This window comes from Limulus polyphemus, unplaced genomic scaffold (genome assembly GCF_000517525.1).
Source record: "Limulus polyphemus unplaced genomic scaffold, Limulus_polyphemus-2.1.2 Scaffold3101, whole genome shotgun sequence".
Lineage (NCBI taxonomy): Eukaryota > Metazoa > Arthropoda > Merostomata > Xiphosura > Limulidae > Limulus > Limulus polyphemus.
The window spans coordinates 25,762-35,913 of NW_013668711.1; the positions used below are offsets into that span (position 1 = coordinate 25,762).

At 34.2% G+C, this 10,152-nt stretch overlaps 1 protein-coding gene across 1 annotated transcript in view; it reads left to right on the forward strand.

The window, feature by feature from the left end:
- Window positions 1-10,152, forward strand: part of LOC106468658 (mediator of RNA polymerase II transcription subunit 17-like) — a 77,956-nt gene that overhangs the window by 6,963 nt on the left and 60,841 nt on the right. The window contains exon 3 of the mRNA XM_013929093.2: window positions 725-860. Coding sequence (XP_013784547.1) covers window positions 725-860 — 136 coding nt within the window. The remainder of the gene's footprint in view (window positions 1-724; window positions 861-10,152) is intronic.

The window sequence follows — 10,152 nt, forward strand, 5'->3', positions numbered from 1 at the left end:
TATATATATATATATATATATATACACACATATTATTCATACCTTCTGTGTATAGGACGCAAGCAGATTTTCACATCAAATTTTGGGGTAAAAAAAGTGTCTTATACACTGAAAAATACGGTATGTATGGTATAATTTGAAAGTTCTTTGAATGAAGTTTTAAAATTGAAGAGTTTTAATTTTTTGATTTATAACATTATGTATATAATAGCATCAACAACCAACTTCTTTTTTGATAGGCATGTGAGTGATATATGCATATCAAATTTAGAATCTTCCATTTTTTTTTGGTAATACTAAGCTGTTATGATAATATATGTTGATACATAATTGTAGTTTTCACATTCACAGCGTTTAGAGTATGTTGAACAAGAAAACTAGATCTGAATTGTCCTTTACATTTATAATTATTATCCAATTATAAATAACTACTATCCTTGAGGTGTACACCAAAACCTACATATACTTCACACTTTAAGGATACAAACCAATATATTAGACAAAAAAAATCAGTATAGTTATTGATTAAGTTTGTAAGTATTTATATTATTTTATGCAAAATACCATTTACTTAAGATGGGTGTAAATTTTTAGGATTTAAATAATGTATTTTGATTATTTTCCTAAATAGCCATTGTTAAGAAATGCACTTGAATACACAGTGATATTTAAATGAAAAATATTTCTATTACTTATCCATTAGGTTTAATTTTTTTTATTCCAGGAGTGCTCTGACAGAGATAAGTGTTCTTGTAGATGTACTGAATATTGCAAAAGAGAAAAGATACATGGTTTTAGATCCGGTTTCCCAGGACCCCCCTGAAGTAAAAAATGTAGCAATATTAGTTGCTAAAAAGAAGGTAAGCTTACTAAAAACAATTCAGTGGTAATTTCAATGATTTCTTATATTTAAATAATAGTTTCAAAAAAAATTTAGTTCTGTAGTCAGTGTATGAAATAAGTACTGAACAAAAGTAAGTGAAAAATTTGAAATGACATCTAACCAACTATGGTAAACTTACTTAGTCAACGTTAACTCTTTCCATACTTTTTTTACTGAGTTGCTTTCAAAATTTAATTAAACTACTTTATTATTGTGGTTTATAAATAAACTTGGCATCAAAATGTAACTAATAAGTCATATTTTAATATTATACAAGTTTTAAGTTCTTACTTTTATAAGGAAACATATAAAAAATTTTCAAGCTTCCCTAGTATGAGAATTGTGACATTTGCTCTCTAGGTCTTTCCTCTTCTCTAATTTTTACGACACCCATCTGAGAAAAATGAAATCTAATGTAAATTACTTATAATAATATAGTTATTACTCACGCAAAACATAATATTTATAAAACAAATTTACGAATGTAATAACAGGAAGCATTTATTAGAAGTTTGATACTGAACTTATAAAAGAAACATTATACATAAAAACTCTTCCCTGTCCCTAAATCAGTCTTCACTGGATTTAAACATAGTTTAACTACTTCACTTGTGCCTCAGTTTTAATTTTCTCATGTTATATTTGTATATATCGATTTGTTTATTTCTTATGTAAATATGTCTGTTGTAATTACAAATATTGTTTGTTTGTTTTGTAACCCTAGTTACTGATGATTCCGAAACGTCTGATAAAACGTTTTCTAAAAAATGAGTTTATTACTAGTATAATTTTTATAGCTTTCACTCTTATTTAGTTAGAGGCATAAACTAGAAAATCTTGCCACATCCACCTGTCACAACCTCTCTTTCACAAATTGCCAGTAGTTCTCTCTGATGTTTAATACTATGTTACTTATAACCAATAGAAAGCCAAAGTGTTAATATATTAAATGATGTATTATATTATGTTGTTTTCTGTATAGAGAACTGTCTGTTTCACTTCCAATTTGAAATTTTCATTCACAATGCTCAGATCAAGAAGTTTTGGGACTTATTTTAAGGCTCTTATGCTATAGTTAGACAGCCAGTTAAATTATGATAATTATAGGACCATCAATGTCTATTTATTCCAGCATTTTTATTAACTCCACATGCTTGACTCTATCAAAAGCTTTGGTATAATCAATAAGATATATGAAAAGGTCCTTCTTCATTTCTGTTGCCCTTTCTGAAAGCAATTGTACCATGAAGATAGCATTTCTTGTACCATGATCTTCAGTAAAATGTCACTGAACTTTTGAAACCTTCATTTTTATTATACTTCTAGCTCTCATTTTATTGATGTCAATCAATAAAAATAGACTGGTATAATTTTCATTACAACAGTATTAAACCTGAACTACTGGTAATTGCCAGCTGGTAATCATTGTATACCTTGTTAGTCAAGTTTACATGATCTTCCTTATTTTGTGTTTGTTTATGGTCAGTACAGTTTTTTTTTTTTATCTTGAACTGGTGAATAATATACACACCAGCAAATACTATGCATATTTGGTACACACAATTTGTGTTTATAATGCATTTTTATGTTTAGAAATGTATATTTATGTGGATACACATCTCATTTGGATCACTGTATAACATTGTAAATATGTAAGTATTTAAGTTGATATGAATCACACACAGTATAGCAATGGAAAATAAAAAGTAGAAATTATATGTTTACAGTTTTAAGAAATCATATAGATATTTAGTGTTTCATAACTCTGATTGTTTCTCACACAAATATTAATTAATTGCACCACAACATGTACTTTGTGTAGCAGAGAAGTTGTACGTTAAACTATTTGCAAAAGTGTATTTCATCACTTCACAAAGGAGTTAATATTTAGATGAAACTAAACCTAAAATCAACAAGTAATTTGTTATTAATCATTAAACTGTTCAGTACTAGTGAAAGTACCTGGCTTCATTTGGGTTATTAAGTTGATATATTCCAGATGACTGTGTTATAGATAATTCCAAAACATACTTACCTCTGCTGACACTATAGCTATTTCTCAATCTCCAGGGTTTCCATTCTTTGCCCATCTAAGCATGGAAAATGTTTGCTCCAGTCTTTTATACCATACTTGAATGCCCTTGGCAAATTCTGATTTGCAAAATTCTCCACCAACTTCAATGCACTCTCTATCTAGGTACTGTATATAAGCATCTCATTCAGATAATATAATAACTTTTTCTCAACAAAGCATTCTGCACGGGTTTCTATAAACAGGAGTGTTGTGTTTATCACAATTTACATTGCGACTTTGAACACAGTTTGTGTTACTACTTTTATATCTTTGTACATTTATAAATTACTTTAATAATAATAATAATAATAATATGAAAAAAAAAAATACCGACAGGTATGGATTCTCGAGTTAATGTTTCTATTATGGAGGCTGTTCAGACCTCTCCTCTTCCACCTCTGTTATCTGGTATTTGTCGGTGACCAGGGGAGGGATCACTCTCAGTGGAGGCTGCCTGTGATATGATTCTTTGCGAGATGGACACATGTATGAGGACCAGGAGTGTCTCTTAGGGGAGTTTTGAGGTGGATTTTACACATGATTCTGACCAGCTGGGGAGAATTTAGACTCAATTTTTTTCCAGCTCCTCCTTTTACTAGGTCAGTCTCAATAGAGGATCACTTTGATCAGCCACATCCAGCCCCTTTTCTCCAGTTGGTTACTTGGGTTTGTGAGTTTTTAGGGGTCTTTCCTATTGTATTGGACTCTATCCCTTCCTTGTTTACAGCAAGGATGGCAAGTGACTACTTGATTTTTCCTCCTCCTCCTGATATTGTTATTCATGCTGGGAGATTTGCTGCTCAGTTACGCGATGGGATATCTGTCTTGTCCCCCACATTTATCAGAACAGCATGCTTTGGCTTATCACCACTAGGAGGAGGTATATTTTGATTCTCAATGAATGGACCCTCCATTTTGGACCTGTGGGCAGATCGTTTGGAACCTGTGATAACTTTAAACAGATCAGTTTTCTCTGCATTTATCTTTGATCCAACTTTTGTTGGAAACCTATAAATATTACCTTTGGCAATTTGAGGTCATGTTGGGGATTTTTGCTGATGTATACCTCAGTCAGATTGTCTTCTTCAGTTCTTTCTCTGGTTTTCTGGATGGTTTGTTGTTGGGGTTTATTGGGTAGAGATTCTTTGTTAAAAAGTATTTTACTGTCTTCTGCCCTTGGGGAGTTACGGGAAGCTCCTTTTTCTCCGTCCCATGTTGTTTGTGAGATGCTAGAATGAAGATTTGATTCAGTTTTTTTATTATTGTTGACTTTCTGCCTTTCTGGCGCTAATTCTGGAATGTCGGCTGCTAGTTTTTCCCGACCCTTCCTTTGGTTTCCATACTAGAGTCTGTCTGTGTTCTCGAGGATTTTAGCTCAGGTGGACCGTCGACAACAGTCAGTATCTATCCCATGGGCAGGGGAGCAGTGGGACCATGTTTACATCATTTTCTGAACATATGGAGTTCTTTCATCAGAGATCCATGGGTATTCCATGCTCAGATTGAGGGTGGGTCACTCAATTTACATCACCTCCACCTTTATCTGCACAACCTGTTGCCTTGTCACCTCAAACATATTCATAACGAGTGGAGCTTTGTTCCTAGGTGATAAGAGAGTTGTTAGTCAAAAAGGCAATAGTAGAGGGTTGATCCAATTCTTCTGGAATTTTATTCCCATTTAATTGTGGTACTCAAGAAGACAGGAGATTGGTGTCAAATCCTCGATCTGACTCGACTCGACTAATTTTAGATCCTTCTCGATTTACTATGGAATTCTTTCTCAACCTATGATGGCACTTTCCTCCAGAGCTATGGATGACCAAGTTTGATGTTACCGACACTTATCTCCATATTCCCATAGTGGAATCTTCCTGGAGGTTATGCATAAGGGTCAGGTTTTTGAGTTTAGGGCTCTACCTTTTGGTTTTGCATCAGCACCTTGTGTCTTCTGCAGAGTTTTTTACCATTTTCTCATCATCTACATTCCTTGGACCTGTACACACATCATTATATGGACGACTGGATTCTTCTGGCACCATCTTGTCAAATAGCAGAACAACACTTTCAGATTCTCCTTTCAGAAACCACAAAAGCAGGATTCCTTATTAAATTGAAGAAATCCATTCTGTCACCAATGCAATATCTCATCAATCTGTGTGTGTTTTTCAATACTCTTAAGTCGTGTTCAACCAACCACTATTAGGCTTCAAACCATAGAGCGAGAGCCATCAGACTTTTACTTATATTTCCATCTCCTACTACACGGATGGTTCTCTCTCTATTGGGTATGTGGGCATCCCTCAAGCCTCTCACTCCTTTAGGAGGAGCTCATATGAGGTCCTTTCAGTGATCACTGCACAATCAATGAATCATGCTTTTTGATACTTTGGATCATCCTGTCTCATTACTCAAGAGCAACATTGTCGCTTGCGATTGGTGGTTGGATTGGAACAATGCTACTATTGGGGTACCCATTCCACCACCTCGTCCAGAGATCCATCTGTTCCCAGATGCATTTCTTCAGGGATGAGAAACTTATCTTCAAGGTCAGGAGTTCCAGGGTATTTGGAACTGAAGTCGAGTCTACCCTCCATATCAATGTTCTAGAACTAATTGCAATGGAACAAGGTCTCTCTCTCTCTCTCTTGAAGGGAAAAATAAAGTCATGTTACATTCCAACAATTCCATGGTGGTATCTCAGATTTATAGTCAAAGAGGCACACATTCTCGAGACCCTGTTTTTGTATCTTGAATCTTCTCTACTGGACTCATTCCTACTGTATCAGTATTTTAGCATGTCATATTCCAGGAGTGATGAATTTAATTGCAGATCACTTGTCTCGATCCAGCCAGAGTCTTCTGAAGAATGGATGATACATCACAAGGTTTTTTCAGTGGATTAGCTCTTGTTTTTGGTCTCCAATACCTCATCCTCAAGCGTTGACAGTAGATGTGTTCAGGCAGGACTGGACAAGTTTACATCTGTATGCCTTTTCCCCTAATTCTGCTATGGTCCTGGTTTCTGATTATGGTTCGCTCCACTCTATATCAAGTTATCTTGGTTGCACTATATTAATGAGTTCAAATGTGGTTTCCACTTCTTTGGTATCTGGAGGTATGTCCTCCTCTACCTCTTCCACATTAGCAGTCTTTGAGACAACCTTGATCAAACATCCTCCACCCAGGTGTTTGAAAACTCAATTTCATGCTGGGAAGTTATAAGGGTTTAACTTCTGTGGTTTCTCTGTTTTTAACTAAATCTCTCCATAAGCCAACCACAGCCATTTATCAAGAGAAATGAAATACTTATCATCAGTGGAGTTTTAAAGGGAATTTCAACTCTCTTCATCCTAAAGTATCTACTATATCATGTTTTATGACTTGAATATTTGATAGGGGTCTTGCTTCACTTACAGTTGCTTTATATATGGCATTCTTATCCACTATTTTTAGGTATTCCTCAGTAATATCAGGTCTACTTAAATTCCTTTGTATTCTTTGATCCAAATGACCTTTTCAGTTACCAAATTGCGATTTTACAATTGTTTTACATGCTTTGTCTCATCCTTCTTTTGAGCCCTTAGTTTGTGTTTTATATTTCACTTTTCTCTTAAATTGTATTATTTGTTGTTATTGGTTTGTGGGCTTCATTGGTTCAAGTTGTCTGCAATTCCTGTGCTTCAGACTCTTCATCATTGCACATTTTTCCTGCTTTATCCCAATAGGTTCCTTCTGTCCAATACTGATAGCTAGGGAAGGGGAAAGATCCTTATCACCAATCCATTTGCCAACCATTCCTCACTTTAATGATTGCTCCAATCCTGACTTTTTGTTATGTCTATTAAAGCTCTCAAGTGTCATGTAGCTCGTACTAACTCATTTCGAGGTAGTAGGAATTGTTTGTTCCTCGTTGGAATCTTTCTTTTACCTGTTACTTATCTCCCAGTACCCAAACGAGGTGGCTTCATAAGTTGATTCACATGGCCTATAATGGATTATTGTTACATGAGAGGAATCTTTGCATGTCACATCTCACCAATTTTGTCACATCTGTCAATGGCTCCCTGGTTGAATTTCCCTCTGGAAAACATTGTGCAGTCTAGTATGTCAATACTGATACTTTCTATCTCATTCCTTACATGATCTGGCAGTTTCCAGTTCTGAGGGTTTTTGTCTAACCCCTGTAGCTATTTTGACTACCTTTGTTAGATTTTCACCGGAGGTGAGTATTTTCCTCCGTCATAAACTCTTTTATTTTTCCAGGGTCCCTTTATTTATTCATTGAATCCCACTCTGTGGCGAGTGTTGCCCAGGCAGGTATGCTTTCTTTTTTCACTTCTGCACTAGCAACCACTTTCAGTTGATTAGTACATAGATTAACAACAATATAAGTTTATACTTTTGTTACTAACAGTGCATTCCAACATGATATAAAAGCCATTGTTGGAACACATTGTTACCAAAATGCACTGGCTTTTCTATATATTAGATGTTGTTATATAAGGAACTACTTATTTTCTATGTGGTTTTTTGCTAGCTTGCCTGATTAAAAGGATGTGCATGTGCACACACAACTACATGTCTTGTCTGTGATTTCTATTTCTAATACAAGGAACCACTTCTTTTCTGTGTGGTTTTTGTTAGCTTGCATCATTAAAAAAAATGTGCATGCATATGGATAAGTAATAATATTCAGGCGCACACCCTCGGGGTCCACTTAGTATGGGTGCAAAATTTTAGGTTTCTGGGTTCTTTCTTGGAGCTTTTCTATGTGGTTTTTTGCATAAAAAGATGTGTGCACACATATAAATAAGTAATAATACCCAGGTGCAAACTCTAAAGGTCCACTTAATGTGGGTGCAAAATTTTAGGTTTCTAGGTTATTTCCTGTTGGAACTATGGTGGTCACACATACACAGGCATGCATAAAAAGATGTGCATGCATGCATGCACATAAATAAGTAATAATATCCTGGTGCAAACCCTCAGGATCCACTTATGTGTGCAAATTTTGCATAAAAAGATGTGCACATGCAAAAAGTACCTGGCTTCACTCTGGTTATTAGGTTGATAGCATTTGTATTCTAAAACCATTTTAGCATAAAAGTATAACCTATATACTTTAGTTTCTAAGCAACATAGCATAAAAGTCATGATTTTTCTATATATTAGAAGTTGTTATATAAGGAACCACTTCTTTAAATGTGTTTATTTTGCTAGCTTGCCTCATTAAAAAGATGTGCATATGTGTACGCAAGTGGATAAATAAGTAATACCCAGGTGCACACCCTCAGGGTCCACTTACTATGGGTGCAAAACTTCTGGTTTCTAGGTTCTATCCTCTTGGAGCTATGGTTATCACACACAGACACACATGCATGATTGTGCATGTCTGTTCTGTCTCATTTCTATTTGTTATATAAGGCACCACTTCTATGTGGTTCTTTGGTATCTTGCCACATTAAAAGATCTACACCTGCATGTGTGCACACATGTGGATAAGATAAGCAATACTCAGGTGCACATCGTTAGGTTTCACTTAGTATGGGTGCAAAATTTGATGATATTAAGTAATACCGAGGTGCACACCCTCAGGTTTCACTTAGTATGGGTGCAGAATTTCAGGTTTATAGGCTCTTTCCTCTTGGTGATTTGATGGTCAGATTCTTTTCTATGTGATTTTTCCCTACATTGCCTCATTAAAAGATATGCATGTGCCCATGGATAAGTAATAATACATAGGTGCACACCTTCAGAGTCCACTTAGTATTTGTGCAAAATTTCAGGTTTCTAGGTTCTTTCCTTGAAGTTATGGTGGTCACAGAAACACCCTCTTATTATTATAGATGCTGTATGTCAGTTCCTCTTAAAAATTGGTAACATAAATAACTATATATAATATATATGTGTGTGTGTGTGAAGCATGCAAGATATTTCAATAAAATAAACAAATGTAACAATATCAAATCATGTCTCTGCTGAAGGAATTTATAATGGAGAAAAACAATACACAATCTAAGACTGTAGAATAACTAAAAAATGTTAAACGCGTGTAAAGTTTCTAAGGAGGAAAAAAAATGTGACAGTGAACACTTGAGATGATGACGAATGATTTTTTTTCAAACTGGAAGAGAATCACTTTTAAACTGGTTAATGTCAACATAAAGTGCAAATTGGAAAATTTTATGTGTATAACATTGAGTGAACATCTGGTCTTATGTTGTAATGGACAGTTTTAATTTTTGCATTTTACAAAATGTTTTCAATGAGAGAAATAGACTAAAAAGTAAAATATTACATATATGATTTTCATCCCTCTTATTCTGTTAAATTTTTGTGTGTGTAAATTCTTATCCGTTACACCTTATTTAAATCTGTTATTAATGTCCGAAGAGTCCACTTTGGACGAAGGTGTTTAACTCTCCCAACATGCAGTTGGTCAATTTGACCGAGTCGTGTGACCTTTTGCACTCATTTGAAGTTGATATAGATTATATTTATAACTCTATATATTGGGTATATCTTCATGAAATTTGGCAGTCTTTCAGTTAATATTACAAGTCTTTCACATACAAAAAGTCATATTTCTTAGTGAAGTATTTTTAATAAAATGAAATAAAGAATTGTCCAAGAATATATCGAGTATTTGTTTTGAATAGTTCGTGTGCAAAATAACTTGTTAAAATTAAAAATTATTTTCGTCATCTCAAAAATCTCAAATTTCCTTTGTGTAATCCCTCAAATCTTCTAAATAGATTTCAAAGGTTTTTTTTTCACTAAATCCTTATAGTTTATATGTTATTTTCTCTACCCTATCTCAAAACGGGATTGGTCAATTCGACTGACATTGTAACCACCAAAGAAAAAATCAAAATAAACCTAAGTTAACCTTCTTTTCTTTCTAGAATGACTTCAAATTGTAACATGAAACTACATTCGTTTATGCTAAGTAGCTCTAAGTTCGTAACATTATACATCTAATTATAATTAAATTTTATTGTTTTATTGTCCTCTGAACCGTGTCTAACTACTATCTGCACCATTATAAGTTGTAATTCAATAGCGTAACGTGAGCTGCACATTCCCCAAGTGATTTACATTACCCATGAGCTGCTTGCGTGCATGCCTCATGAACCATTTTAATTATATTGTTATTACTTATTTTACCTAATCTAGTCTAAAGTAACTTAAAAAG